Source organism: Giraffa tippelskirchi, chromosome 6, assembly GCF_054371585.1.
Source record: "Giraffa tippelskirchi isolate mGirTip1 chromosome 6, T2T-mGirTip1v1.2.pri, whole genome shotgun sequence".
Lineage (NCBI taxonomy): Eukaryota > Metazoa > Chordata > Mammalia > Artiodactyla > Giraffidae > Giraffa > Giraffa tippelskirchi.
The window spans coordinates 92857295-92872597 of record NC_137280.1 but is presented as its reverse complement, the minus strand read 5'-3'; the positions used below and the strand labels follow the sequence as shown (position 1 = coordinate 92872597).

Genomic DNA, 15303 nt, shown 5'->3' with positions numbered 1-15303 from the left:
GGAAGTGAAAATTTGAAGAAATTTTCCCCCTAAAAGTCCAGAAGGGCTTTCCTTGGGTGGGGGGAGGGGGGAGGAAGGAGTGATCAGGGACCAAGGGTAGTGGACACAAGGGCACAATTCACCTGAAGTGTAATTATTGTCCTTTTTGAACAAGGGTGTCTGGGCACGGCTCACATGTTCAAAATTAACCGCAAACTATTTTAAGCACCCAGATGATTTTGCAGTGAGCCTGCCCATTTCCCCTCGAGAAGCAAGTTGCTAGGGCCAGGGTTCTCAAAGTGTGTCCCCTTCCCCCCTCCCCACCGCCCCCAGAATACCAGCAGTTCCTGGGAACTTGTTAGAGATGCAAATCCCCAGCTGGGGCCCAGATCTGCAGAACTGGAAACTCTGGGGAGTGGAGGGAGGGGGCAGGGGTCCCAATGTGCACACAGGAATCCCCTGGGGGCCTCGCTAAAATGCAGACTCTTAGTGGTTAGTCTGGAGTAGGCCTGAGCGTCTACATTTCTGACAGGCTCTCAAGATATGTGATAGAGACAGAGAAAAGGGGCTTCCCAGGTGGCTCAGTGAGTGAAGAATCCACCTGCGATGCAGGAGAGGTGAGTTCGATCCCTGGGTTGGGAAGATCCCCTGGAGGAGGGCATGGCAACCCACTCCAGTATTCTTGCCTGGAGAATCCCAGGAGGATTCTGGAGCCTGGTGGGGCTACAGTCCACAGGGTCACAAAAGAGTTGGACACAACTGAAGCGACTGAGCATGCATGCATGCAAACAGAAAAAGTAGGTTATTAGATAGCTAATCCTGCTAGGGGATTTAAGTAGAAAAATATAGGAGACCTCTCTAAATTAATGATTACTCAAGAAAGCAGATTTGCTTAACAACAAAACCAATCAGGCTTGCTTAGCAACATAACCGTGTAACAGAAGCTCGGGACATGACCCAAAACAATAAAACAATGGTGACATGAGCCCCATCTCCTGCCCAGAGAGCTCAGGAAGTTAGTGATTCCTGGGACAAGCTCTCGGCACGCAAGAACAACAATTTGCAGCCCTAGCTTGACCATGTGGGGACAAGAAAGCTCCCTTGCCCAACCTGGAGAAGGAGCTGATGATAGGAGCATGACGTCTACTCAAGAAAGACAAAGGAGGTCTTCTCTCCCTCCCCACTTTTCCTTTGATTATAAAACTGTACCCCAGTTAGATTCTCAGGGTGTGGCATTTCTCACCTGCCTGCTTGTAAAGCCTTGTTCTAATCTATCATTTCTTATCTATCACTTCGCCACTCACTGAATTCTCTTCTTCACTGAGATGTAAAGGACTATGGTACTGGAGCCCTTGAGAGCCCAAGATGACACCCAATTTGTTTCAAATACTGATACCAAGGCCCAGGACCACACTGGGAGTAGCAAGGGTCTAAAAAAACGTGGGGGGGGGGTAGTTGACAAACAACTACCTTCTGCTTGTTTTCTAGATGCACAGCTACATCCACTCCTCAACCTACTGCTGCCTACCCCTATGGGTGCAAAGTAACCAGAGAGAGGCTGGGGGTAGGGCGGCAACTGTTCACTCTCTAGTCTTTTACATAAAAGTAAAGCCAGCCCCTGGTTTAAAGCAATCTCCCTCAGCCTGACCCCCGCCCAAACCCTAATACCCACCTCCCCACACCTCTTCTGCAGATGGATGGCCTCCAGCTGTGATTCCAGAAAGTGCCAGCATTCTCCCCAACCCCAGCCAAACCAGCAGGGGGTTTCCCTGGTGGCTCAGTTGGTAAAGAATCCGCCTGCAATGAGGCAGACCTGGGTTGATCCCTGAGTTGGGAAGATCCCCTGGAGAAGGAGAATGCTATCCACTCCAGTATTCTGGCCTGGAGAATTCCATGGACTGTATAGTCCATGGGGTCGCAAAGAGCCAGACACAATGCCTGGTTTCTCTGCCCTCTGCCCCACCCCCATGTCCCACCCCACTTCCCCCAACCCCCAAGCTAGGTCAAATCTGCCCCCACCCCACTTCTCCATTGTATTAGGCCTCCGGCCACCCTCAGCAGCCTGAGGCAAGGGCCTGGGTCATGGTGGGGTTTGTTTTGTTTGGCAGGGCCCTGTGTGGCTTGCAGGACCTCAGTTCCCCAACCACACTCTCAATAGTGAAAGTGCTGAGTCCCAACCACTGGATTGCTAGGGAAGTCCCGGTCAAGGTGTTGAGGGGATCTCCGAGGCCCTCAAACAAGACACAAGACACGCTTGGGAAGGGGGCTATCTGCATCCTTTATTTTGGGGGGATCAGCGGCCCTCCAGGGCCCGGTCTCGGGCTATGACCGCCTCCTCGAACTTGATCATCAGTGTGGTGCCCTTGTGCCAGTGCGCCGTGACCTTGGCAGGGAAGCCGCTGTGCGTGAGCACTGCCTCCACGATGCCCGCAGTGAAGCTGGCACAGTTGAGCGTGCTGTTCTCCTTGGGCACGGAGATGTAGGTGTTGATAAGCGGCTCGCGCTCGATGATGTAGAAGGTGCGGGCGTCGTCGTTGGCCTGTTCCAGCTTGTCGGCCTCCTTGCCGAAGAGCGCCTTCCACACGGCGCCCTTAACAAACAGCAGGGCGCCCAGCACCTTGGTTTCACGCCGGGCGCCCTTTTCGCGAGCCACCAGCGCATCCAGGACACGGGCGCCCACCTGGCGGCCCAGGGCGGCCAGGCGCGCCTGCAGCTCCGCCACGGAGAAGACGCGGCTCTGGCAGTGCTGAACCAGCTCGGAGAAGAGCAGGGCGAAGGCGCTCAGGCTCACCTCGGTGCGTGGCCGGGCCAGCGCGCGTTCCAGCAGCGCCGACTTCCCACGCGTGAAGCGCGCCTCCATGCTGCCGCCCTGCAGGGAGAAGAAACGTGGGTGTCAGAGGCGGGAAGAGGACCCCCTCCCAACCACCTCCCATGTGTATGCCATCGCTGATTTCCCACGTGGGAAGAGATGAGAAGAAAAGGAGAATCCGCCTGCTTATAAAGCATACCTCCCTTATGAGGCTTATACCCGTGGCCAGGAGAGGGCTTGGGAGGGAGGCGAGTGGAAGGCTTCCCTGGTGGCTCAGATGGTAAAGACTCTGCCTGCACGTGGGAGACCTGGGCTCGATCCCTGAGGTGGGAAGATTCCCTAGAGAAAGGAATGGCAACCCACGCTAGTATTCTTGCCTGGAGAATCCCATGGACAGAGGAGCCTGGCTGGCTACCATCCATGGGGTCGCAGAGTCATGACACGACTGAGCAAGTAACACTTTCATTCTCTGGTGGAGAGGGAAGATGGGAGGAGAGATACCCAGAAAGAGGCAGTCGAAACCACCCCAACCCATGAATTCCAGGCGATCTTTGTGCTTTAAAAGCATTGTCCTGAACCCTTCAAGCCGGTGCTAGTAACGAGAAGACCTGTGCGTGGGGAGCGGTCGGGGCGTCAGGCCTAGGGCAGGGAGGGGACGAGGGTGAGGGGTCGTGAGAGGACACGGCAGCAATCCCTCCACCACCTCAGGCGCTCCAGCAGCAACTGGAGTGACTTCCCAGGGTGAATTCAGAAGAGAGAAGTAAAGGGGTGTGGGGAGACCCAGGGCCAGGAGGGTTTGGGGCCTTGGGGAACAAGCAAGGCACATGGAGCGAGCCAGGAGAGAATGCTGGCAACCCTTCTAAACCCGCACCCTCGGGCACACCGAATTTGTCAGGCACTAAGCATGCCTCTTGGAGTGGACCCGCGTTGGTAAAAAGACTGGAGAGGCGACCAAGGAAGGTGCTGAGAGCCCCCACCCCCACCCCACGCTTTCCTGAAAACTAGCTGCACAAGACGGAGGGGGCTGACTATCGGACCCGGGGGGTTAGCGGAGCCAGGAGGGGGCGCCGTTATCCTCCCACTCCAGGGCGTGAAGCCATCGGTGGCGGGAGAGACCCTGTGGGGAAAAATCCCTAGGGACGCTGAGACAAACACACTGTGGATCTGCGATGGGAGTGGCCGCGGATGGGGGATGTCAAGGGCTCTGAGACACACACACACACACACAGACACACACACAGACACACACACAGACACACACACACACACACACACACACACACACACACACACACACACACACACACACACACACACACACACACACACACACACACACACACACACACACACACACACACACACACACACACACACACACACACACACACACACACACACACACACACACACACACACACACACACACACACACACACACACACACACACACACACACACACACACACGTCAGGAGGGGTAGCTGAGAGCCCTGACCCGCCACTACGCAGGGACGGGAGCAGAGGCCGGAAGGGTCTGGGGAGGCTGAGACAGGGCCCCAACTTGGGTCTGTGTGGAGGATGAAAAGAGCACCACGGCATTTTAGGAACTCCAGGACGTCCCTGCCCCGCTGCGCAGCCGCCTACATGGGGAGGGCCCAGCGCGCGAGATGGGAAGGAGAGCGTAGAAACTCCTCCACCCGGCTGCCATGGGGTTGGTGAGCTAAGCGACGGAAAGACCGGTATCCCGTGACCTCGGCGCGGGTGTGGACCAGGCAACGGGACCCGGGAGGAGCCCACCCTCCTCGTGCCCCCCACCCCCGGCGGATGGGACGAGGTGGAGGATGACCGGGGATCGCGAACACCGAGACCCTGGCCCAGGACCCAAAGACCGAGGGGAGGGGGTCGGGAAATGGACACGGCCCGGGCCAGGGAAGGGTCGTGGCGGGCGGGGTCTCACCCGGACCTACGGCCGCCGATTTGGCCGAGCTGCTTTACGGCGCCGTAAAAGGGGGCGTGCGCAGGCGCAGTGACGGGACGGGTGTGTGGGCCGGGCGCGTGAGGCGATTCCGGAGAGCGGCCGCAGGGGGGCGCGCGTATCCGTGGAACTCGACTTAAGGGCTCAGGTACCCGGGCAGGGGCCTCGCTGGCCTTGGTTGGCCCAAAGGGGACAGGGCCATGGGTCATCCCCTGCTCAGGAGTGCACGTCTGATGATAAACACAGGTTTCTGTGTCAGGCACATGTGCGTCTGCTCGTCTCGGGTCACATGTACGCTCACCTTCCGGACAAACATATTCATGTGCATGCCTGTGGGCACAAGTTCTTTGAGGAGAGGTACACCCATGCTGCTAAGTCACGTCAGTCGTGTCCGACTCTGTGCGACCCCATAGACGGCAGCCCACCAGGCTCCGCCATCCTTGAGATTCTCCGGGCAAGAACACTGGAGTGGGTTGCCATTTCCTTCTCCAATGCATGAAAGTGGAAAGTGAAAGGGAAGTCGCTCAGTCGTGTCCGACTCTTCGTGATCCCATGGGCTGCAGCCCATCGGGCTCCTCCATCCATGAGATTTTCCAGGCAAGACTACTGGAGTGGGTCGCCAGTGCCTTCTCCGGTACACCCATGAGCCATGGGCATAGTACACTTAGGGGCATGTGCGCTCATGAATACATGCTTTATGGACAGATAACATTCCGGAGCACAGTACCGTACTCAGGGGGTTATATATCCGTGAGGCCATGCACATTTAGGGAGACATTAATGCCAATATCTTGATTCTCTATGCACTGATGTTTAACAGAAGCACGGAGACTACGTTTGGAGGAGAAAAAAAGAGGAGTTTTATTTTTTGCCAGGCAAAGAGGGAACGCAGCTGCTTGGAGCCTCAAGACCATTCCCCACCTGCCCAACTCCATCTCCCGCCCTGGGGAATCAGGAGAAGTCTTATAGGCGGGGCTCGAAGTTCGGGGGTGCGGGTTGGTGGCAAGGATCAAAATGGCGAAGGTCTTGCGTTTTTCTTCTTCCTGCATTATTTCAAAACAGTCAGAGCTAGTGTCAGGTGGCTCAGAAGGTAAAGAATTCGCCTGCAACGCCGGAGACCTGGGTTCAATCCTTGGGTTGTGAAGATGCCCTAGAGGAGGGCATGTCAACCCACTCCAGTATTCTTGCCTGGAGAATCCCCATGGACAGAGGAGCCTAGAGCGCTACAGTCCATGGGGTCGCAAAGAGTCGGACACGACTGAGCGACGAAGTACACAGTCTGAGGCAACCCAGTAATTGGGTCCGTTGCTCTCCCGGTTATTGAACTGCGACCTTCTTTCTGAAATGCAGAATGCTGCAAGCGGTGATTTGCTACAAGGGAGTGTAAGACACCAGGAACAGGGTGTAATTCACACAGAATTAGAGTGTTAGGTGCCTGATGTAATTCACAGAATCAGAGTGTTAGAGGTTCATCTTGTGAAGGACAGTTACAGACACTACAGATTAGTAACATTTAAAATAAAGCTAGGATTAATTAACTCTTTCAGGGTCGTTTATGCTACTTCTCTAGTCTGTTCATTGTTCCCTATATTTTCCTTGTTATCAGAAGAAAACCTTCATTTCTGTTTTGGTCCAAGAGCATTGGACCTCTCAGTCCACAAACACTTAGGGGTGCAGGGATTCAGTCACCCCTGGGTGCAGGTTCATGGACACACAGGGATCCACTGGGTGCCTTGGTTCTCACACCTGCTCCTGCCCCCAGAGCTCCTGGCATCAGGTCCACGTGTTCCCCACATCACCTTTCCCATTCTCCAAGTCTGCACACTTACGGACCCTCTCCCACCAGGCCCCCCAGCCTCACCAAACAGATTGGAAAGCCATGTGGTTTCCCTTAGGTCTTTATCATCATGAATCACAAAATGTGAGTGCAGAAACAAATGGACACATGTGGGTACTCCTCTGAACACCCTTGGTGGTGTAATCAGGCACACTCCTGTTGACACGCACCTGTTCACACCAGCATAGCGTGACAGGACACTCACCCACAATTACAGTGATACCTGTACCCACCACCACACCCCCTCACACCTGCATCACACAACACCCAGCAGGACACATGCATATGTTTACACTGACGGTGAAATGGGTGTCTGCAACACGTGTCACTGACACCCACACCTAGAGTGATGTGCCTTTGTGGTCCCCACAGCCACACATGGTGACATGAATTACACTCACACCACGCCACAACACGCACGTGTGTGCCCATGTACAGTGACTCGGAAGCACACCACATTCACCATCAACATTCACCCATAACACCCTCCTGTGGGACACATTGAAATACCCACCCTCCTTGAAGAGCTTACCCTGACACACGCACGCACATGCACACATGCAACTCTGCAACACTCATTCGCAAGACATGTGATTTTCTACATGTGGGATGAAGGGCAGCTTCAGACCAGCGTAGGTCCCCATTTTCCATCTTCACTAAGAAGTGCTGTCTTTCCTCTACGGTGCAGCCAGGGCTGTGAGATCTTCTCACTCATTGAGGTGTGGGACCTACAGAGTAGGAGTGGGGGTGAAGGATGGAGACCCGAGATCAGACAGATCCCATTCTTGGAAGAGAAACTGGAGCCAAATCCGGGGTATCCCCTCATTTGCCGCCCCTGGCCCCAGCTTACTTGGTTTTGACATCTTCAGCATATTGAGGATTTCCTGTAATATTTTCTTGACTTCGTCTATGTTTGGGACTGGAGTGGTGGGGAGACAGGAAAAAGCTGAGGTGGGACACTCTTAACTTTATTGGAAGCCTTTTCCCTGCCCGACCCCCACCCCAAAAAAAGATGCCACACAATCCCAAAGTACTTGGAGTTCCCAGCAGCATATATATACTCCCTGAGTGACTCGGGGTGTGTTTGTGGGGGGTGACATCCATCACCCCTCCAAACTTTGTGCTCGGGGAGGGCAGGACCCCTGCTGTCCCCTCCCCAGATTGCCCAGCACCCAGCCCAATACTGGGCATGGAGGCATATTCGCCCCAGGGAGGTCTGCCAGGGCACCTGTGGCCAGCTGCCTCTGTTTTGGGTTCCCTTCCTGGATCTTCCTCATGACCATGTTGATGCTGCTCTTGGCTGCCATGATGCTCTGATTCACGTTGCCCAACTGAGTCTTCTGCTCTTCCTGGTACTTTTGCACTGAAATGGAGACTGAGGGTGTGGATTGGAATTGTCAGTGTCACCTTTGCTCCCCCTACTCCCCCAACCCCGACCCAGCTCTTCCCCTCACCATTCCAGAGTGCCTCTTTCAAGACCACCAGCTCCCTGGACATCTCGGAATCTGTTCAGGATGTGGGGAGGGGGAAGGCAAGAAAACCTTAGAAAAACTTTCAAATCACCTGAGTTCTGCAGTCGGGAGCAACACTGGACCTCCCCAGCCTTTGGGGACCCCTGCACACTGCCCCCAGCCCCTTCCTCCTCCCACAGAAAGAAACACACCACTCACTCTTCACGAAGACCACAGCTAAGAGGACCACGCAGGACAGAATCAAGAAGGCATTCAGACTCATCATGGCTTTAGGCAACCAGTGGTGTCCCTGGGCAGTGTCCGAGGGTGGCCTGGACTCGGCTGGCACTGGGAGAGAGGTAGGACACCTCATCTCCAGGGCCCAACACCACTGTTCAGCCCATCGGCAGTGACTCTAACACCACTGACAGCTCTTCACCTCTACCTACTGTTCTCAATACCATCAGCAGCTGTGGCCATTGAAAACACTGCCACCAGCATGCACCCCAGCCAGCACCACCAGCCGTTGTCCCTAGCACTGTCCCCATGATGTCCTCTTATGATCCCCATCACCAACATCAATGCTTGTCCTTGCCAGCACTGTCCCTATCAACAGGTCATCGGGACCTCATCAATACTTTCATCAGCTCTGTCTAGATGATCCCGTCCCGATCCACCAGCACCACCGACACCCAGACCTTCACCAACACGTCCACCAACACAATCACATTGTCATCTTCATCACTGCCTACACAGCTACCCCCTACCACTGTCACACAAAGCCTCGACGCCACCACACCCCCACACCACTGACCCTGACCTTCACACACTGCCCTTTGTCCCTGCAGTGCCCTCCCACAGACCTCTCCCAGGGCTGTGTGATGGGGGCTGGGGGGCGGGGAGCAGCTTCTTACCTTTATTCTTGGGTGGTGAATGACTGCCCTTTGGCTGCTTCTGGTTTTTGAAGGTAAAGGTGATATTCTCATAGTTAGGGTCATCTGCAGCTGTGGGCAAGTCATTGAGAGGGCTTGAAGAAACCTGCCCGGAGCTCTGGGGCAGGGGTGAGTATGGGAGAGGGAGCTCAGACATTTTGGTTTACTGAATCCTCCACACAACAGATTTCGCGGGGCAAAGATAAGGAGTAGGGAACTCTGAACTTCATCTTAATGCGTGTGAGCCTTTGGGTGACACACACACACACATTTTTTTGGGGGGGGAGGAGCCCTCCAGCTCTCACTGTCAGCTCCTCACTCTTCCCATCCCAACCTCTCCCCTCCTCACCCAAGATGCCTAACCTTCTTTATTGCCTGAGGATCCCCGTCTCTTGTCTTTGAAGGTTACTGCCTGCATCTTGACCTTCTGGTTTATGTAGATTTCCTCAGTCTTTATGGTCCCCGGCAGCAAATTTGTCTTCACACAGCCCCACCCACCGGAAAGTGTCTGGGGAGATGAGGAAATCTCTGGGTTGAGGTGGAGGAGAGGAAGGAGAATGTAGGCCTCCTGCTTTCAGAGATCTAGGAACCCCCCACCCTTGGGGCATCCTCACCCCAACCCCGGCTCAGCAGGAGTCTTAGGAATCCACCTGCCAATGCAGGAGACACAGGTTGGATCCCTGATCCGGGAAGATCTGGCAGTTAAGCCCCTGTGCCACAACTATTGAGCCTGTGCTCTGGAGCCCAGGAGCCACAACTATGGGAGCCCACAACAAGAGAAGCCACCACTATGAGAAGCCCTCCCACCACAACTGGAGAGTAGCCCCCACTCGCCACAGAGAACCTGCACAACAGCGAAGACCCAGTGCAGCCAACAAAATTTTTTTAAAAAAGAAGACCTTGTTTTAAAAAAAGAACGGTCACAGCTTTAAAAAAAAAAAAAAAGTCTTAGGAGCCCAGAGGTCTTGGGAGGGACAAGAAGAGATTCGCACAGACCCAGAAATAGAAGAAGATGGTCAGCAACTTATGGTAGAGGTGTTAACTAATGCCTTGTTGGTAGTTCAGATGATAAAGATTCTGCCTGCAATGCAGGAGACCTGAGTTCCATGGGGATCGTCACGCTGCAGTCGAAAAATGTATCAAATCAACATATTGTACATCGTAAACTTACACAAAACCATGAGTCAATTATATTCAATAAAAATAATTTTGAAAATAGGATGGTCAGGAACTTTACAGCAAGCTTTCCGTTTGTATATATGTGTCCACCTGGATGAACCTCATCCTCCCATCTCTTGCTTTCATGGGCGATACTATGGCACCCCACCTTTTGGGGCAAGATTCCTAGGTCCCCACACCTACCTTCCCTCTGCCCTAGTCCCATCCCTCAGCTCCACCCGGAGAAGTTCTACTTCTCCAAGGCCCTTTGGAGGAGAAGAATGGATATGAGGCAATGGGGCTAACCACTGGAAGTCCACTCCCACATCTGGGGCTGAGGCCAGATGTCACCTTGACCTAACCCAGAAGCAGTTCCCCTTCCACCTGGAGACCCCTGGCGAAGGAACACTCAGAAACACATTCACACTCATCCACGCATCAGCTCACCTACCCAGACCCCCACACACAGACTTGCAGACTCACACTTCTGAATACCCCCAATCGCACATATGTACACTGTACATATGGCATGCTCATTTGCATGCTTACACATACTCATGTGCGCACACTGTCTCCACTCTGTCTAGGTATTTTTAAAGCTTTCCTTGTGTCTATCTGACCTTGAAAACTGGGGATTAAAATGAGGCAAAGTATACAAGGACTTTTCTCTTTCAGTCTAGAGCACTTGCATTCTGACAGAAGTAAATATAATGTGAAACACCTGGGGTTTTGGCAGGGTATTTTTTTTTTTTCCTTTTTTTTTTTTTTTTTTTTGGCTGCACTGACCTGGATCTTAGTTTCTGATCAGGGATAGAACCCATGCTCCCTGCACTGGGAGCACAGAGTCTTAACCATTGGACCACCAGGGAAGTCCCTGGCAGGGTTCTTAAAAATTGAAATGTAGTTGACTTATAATATTATGTTAGCTCCAGGTGTATAGCATAGTGGTTCAATATTTTTGTAGATTATACTCCATTTAAAGTTATTACAAAATAATGGATATATTTCCATGTACTGTAAAATATATCCTTGTTGCTAATCTACTATATGCATATTAGTTTGTATCTCTTAATCTCTTGCCCTTATATTGCCCTTCTTCTCTCCCCTCTCTCCACTGGTAACCACTAGTTTGTCCTGTCTGTGAGTCCGTTTCCATTTTGTTATATACATTCCTTTAAAAATTGTTTTTAGATTCCACATACAAGTGATAACATACACTAACATGACGTACAACTATTTGTATCTCGATCTGAGTTACTTCACTAAGCATGTGCATGTGTACATGTTCAGTTGCTTCAGCCACATCCTATTCTTTGTGTCCCTATGGATTGTAGCACGCCAGGCTCCTCTGTCCATGGAATTTTCCAGGCAAGAATACTGGAGAGGGTTGCCATGCCTTCCTCCAGGGGATCTTCCTGATCCAGGGATCAAACCCACGTCTCCTGCACTGCAGGTGAATTCTTTACTCACTAAGCCACTTGGGAAGCCCACACTAAGCATAATACCCTCTGAGTACATCCATGTTGCGGCAAATGGCAGAACTTTATCCTTTTTGATGGCTGAGTAATATTCCATTGTGTGTGTGTATGTGTGTGTGTGTATACATACCTGAATACTTCCAGTTGCACATCTGCTCATGTGTACATATGGCATGTCCAAAAGTCATCTCCCAACTGCCGATCGGGGGCAAGAGTTTTAAGGGGAGTTTTAAGAGTGTATAGGTGGAGGGAGGGGGCTGTGTGCAGAAACAGTACATCAGCTCTGACAATCATCCTGAAGTTGCTTATGCAGTGGTGTGATCAGTGTCATCTTGATTGTTTTAAGTACACTTAATCTTCAGGTTCAGGGTTGGATTTTTCCCATTTCCTTGAGGCCAGTTTCTGAAATTGTGTAAGATGTAGCAGCTTATGTTATGGCTACAGTCTGGTCATCATGTAGTTAGTTTCCCCCACCTAGGGGTTTGGTGTCCGCAAAACAGCTCCAAGCATATGACACAGTATTATCTATAGGCCTTGTGAAGTCGCTCAGTCGTGTCCGACTCTTTGAGACCCCATGGACTGTAGCCTACCAGGCTCCTCCTCCATGGGATTTTCCAGGCAAGAGTACTGGAGTGCGTTGCCATTTCCTTCTCCAGAGGATCCGGACTCAGGGATCGAACCCAGGTCTCCCGCATTGTAAGCAAGACACTTTACCGTCTGAGCCACCAGGAAAGTCCATAGCCCTTGTTCAGTTCAGTTCAGTCACTCAGTCGTGTCCGACTGTCTGTGACGCCATGAATTGCAGCATGCCAGGTCCTCTCTGTCCATCACCAACTCCCGGAGTCTACCCAAACCCATGTCCATCGAGTCGGTTATGCCATCCAACCATCTCATCCTCTGTCGTCCCCTTCTCCTTCCGCCCCCAATCCTACCCAGAATTAGGGTCTTTTGCAATGAGTCAACTCTTCGCATGAGGTGGCCAAAGTATTGGAGTTTCAGCCTCAACATCAGACCTTCCAATGAACACCCAGGACTGATCTCTTCCAGGATGGATTGATTGGATCTCCTTGCGGTCCAAGGGACTCTCAAGAGTCTTCTCCAACACCACAGTTCAAAAGCATCAATTCTGCGGCACTCAGCTTTCTTCACTGTCCAACTCTCACATCCATACATGACCACTGGAAAAACCATAGCCTTGACTAGACGGACTTTTGTTGGCAAAGTAATGTCTCTGCTTTTAAATATGCTATCTAGGTTGGCCATAACCTTCCTTCCAAGGAGTAAGCATCTTTTAATTTCATGGCTGCAATCACCATCAGCAGTGATTTTGGAGCCCCCAAAAATAAAGTCTGACACTGTTTCCACTGTTTCCCCATCTATTTGCCATGAAGTGATGGGACCAGATGCCATGATCTTAGTTTTCTGAACGTTGAGCTTCAAGCCAACTTTTTCACTCTCCTCTTTCACCTTCATCAAGAGGCTCTTTAGTTCTTCTTCACATTCTGTCATAAGGGTGGTGTCATCCGCATATCTGAGATTATTGATATTTCTCCCAGCAATCTTGATTCCAGCTTGTGTTTCTTCCAGCCCAGCGTTTCTCATGATGTACTCTGCATATAAGTTAAATAAGCAGGGTGACAATATACAGCCTTGACGTACTCCTTTTCCTATTTGGAACCAGTCTGTTGTTCCATGTCCAGTTCTAACTGTTGCTTCCTGACCTGCATACAGGTTTCTCAAGAGACAGGTCAGATGGTCTGGTATTCTCATCTCTTTCAGAATTTTCCACAGTTTATTGTGATCCACACAGTCAAAGGCTTTGGCATAGTCAATAAAGCAGAAATAGATGTTTTTCTGGAACTCTCTTGCTTTTTCGATGATCCAGCGGATATTGGCAATTTGATCTCTGGTTCCTCTTCCTTTTCTAAAACCAGCTTGAACATCTGGAAGTTCACGGTTCACGTATTGCTGAAGCCTGGCTTGGAGAATTTTGAGCATTACTTTACTAGCGTGTGAGATGAGTGCAATTGTGCGGTAGTTTGAGCATTCTTTGGCATTGCCTTTCTTTGGGATTGGAACGAAGACTGACCTCTTCCAGTCCTGTGGCCACTGCTGAGTTTTCCAAATTTGCTGGCATATTGAGTGCAGCACTTTCACAGCATCATCTTTCAGGATTTGAAATAGCTCAACTGGAATTCCATCAGCTCCACTAGCTTTGTTCGTAGTGATGCTTTCTAAGGCCCACTTGACTTCACATTCCAGGATGTCTGGCTCTAGGTGAGTGATCACACCATCATGATTATCTGGGTCGTGAAGATCTTTTTTGTACAGTTCTTCTGTGTATTCTTGCCACCTCTTCTTAATATCTTCTGCTTCTGTTAGGTCCATACCATTTCTGTCCTTTATCGAGCCTATCTTTGCATGAAATGCTTCTTTGGTATCTCTAATTTTCTTGAAGAGATCTCTAGTCTTTCCCAATCTGTTGTTTTCCTCTATTTCTTTGCACTGATCGCTGAGGAAGGCTTTCTTATCTCTCCTTGCTATTCTTTGGAACTCTGCATTCAGATGGGAATATCTTTCCTTTTCGCCTTTGCTTTTCACTTCTCTTCTCTTCCCAGCTATCTGTAAGGCCTCCTCAGACAGCCATTTTGCTTTTTTGCATTTCTTTTCCTTGGGGATTTTCTTGATCCCTGTCTCCTGTACAATGTCACAAACCTCTGTCCCTAGTTCATCAGGCACTCTGTCTATCAGGTCTAGTCCCTTAAATCTATTTGTCACTTCTACTGTATACTCATAAGGGATTTGATCTAGGTCATACCCGAATGGTCTAGTGGTTTTCCCTACTTTCTTCAATTTAAGTCTGAATTTGGCAATAAGCAGTTCATGATCCAAGCCACAGTCTTCTCCCGGTCTTGTTTTTGCTGACTGTATAGAGCTTCTCCATCTTTCGCTGCAAAGAATACAATCAATCTGATTTCGGTGTTGACCATCTGGTGATGTCCAAGTGTAGAGTCTTCTCTTGTGTTGTTGGAATAGGGTGTTTGCTATTATCAGTGCGTTCTCTTGGCAAAACTCTATTAGCCTTTGCCCTGCTTCATTCTGTACTCCAAGGCCAAACTTGCCTGTTACGCCAGGTGTTTCTTGACTTCCTACTTTTGCATTCCAGTCCCCTATAATGAAAAGGACATCTTTTTTGGGTGTTAGTTCTAGAAGGTCTTGTAGGTCTTCATAGAACCATTCAACTTCAGCTCCTTCAGCGTTACTGGTTGGGGCATAGACTTGGATTACCGTGATATTGAATGGTTTGCTTGGAAACGAACAGAGATCATTCTATCATTTTTGAGATTGCATCCAAGTACTGCATTTTGGACTCGTTTGTTGACTGTGATGGCTACTCCATTTCTTCTAAGGGATTCTTGCCCACAGTAGTAGATGTAACGGTCATCTGAGTTAAATTCACCCATTCCAGTCCATCTTAGTTCGCTGATTCCTAGAATGTCGACATTCACTCTTGCCATCTCCTGTTTGATCACTTCCAATTTGCCTTGATTCATGGACCTAACATTCCAGGTTCCTATGCAATATTGCTCTTTACAGCATCAGACATAGCCCTTGAGGAGGGACTAAATACTCTTGACTTAGTTTAATGGTTTATTATTATTTTATTCTGTTTGATCATTTT

General features: G+C 50.8%; 2 protein-coding genes across 7 annotated transcripts; both read right to left on the bottom strand.

Moving 5' to 3' along the window:
- Positions 1-2238: 2238 nt before the first annotated feature.
- Positions 2239-4793, bottom strand: TRAPPC5 (trafficking protein particle complex subunit 5). 6 transcript variants are annotated; one of them, XM_081498659.1, is made up of 4 exons: positions 4748-4793; positions 4256-4357; positions 2988-3127; positions 2239-2848 (listed from the first exon to the last, which is right to left on the bottom strand). In XM_081498659.1, the coding sequence occupies exon 4, from the start codon at positions 2837-2839 to the stop codon at positions 2273-2275; it is 567 nt and encodes a 188-aa protein (XP_081354785.1). In that variant the 5' UTR covers positions 2840-2848; positions 2988-3127; positions 4256-4357; positions 4748-4793; the 3' UTR covers positions 2239-2272. The 6 variants fall into 6 exon arrangements, with proteins under 6 accessions (XP_081354785.1, XP_081354786.1, XP_081354783.1 ...); XM_081498660.1 differs by lacking the exon at positions 4256-4357 and having other exon boundaries at positions 2988-3257; positions 4435-4793; XM_081498657.1 differs by lacking the exon at positions 4256-4357.
- Positions 4794-5601: 808 nt separating this feature from the next.
- On the bottom strand, positions 5602-9489 carry MCEMP1 (mast cell expressed membrane protein 1). Its single transcript, XM_081503140.1, has 7 exons — positions 9349-9489; positions 8968-9057; positions 8273-8401; positions 8057-8107; positions 7831-7977; positions 7453-7521; positions 5602-7330 (listed from the first exon to the last, which is right to left on the bottom strand). Exons 1-7 carry the CDS (start codon positions 9401-9403, stop codon positions 7314-7316), a joined length of 558 nt encoding a protein of 185 aa, XP_081359266.1. The 5' UTR covers positions 9404-9489; the 3' UTR covers positions 5602-7313.
- Positions 9490-15303: the final 5814 nt, after the last annotated feature.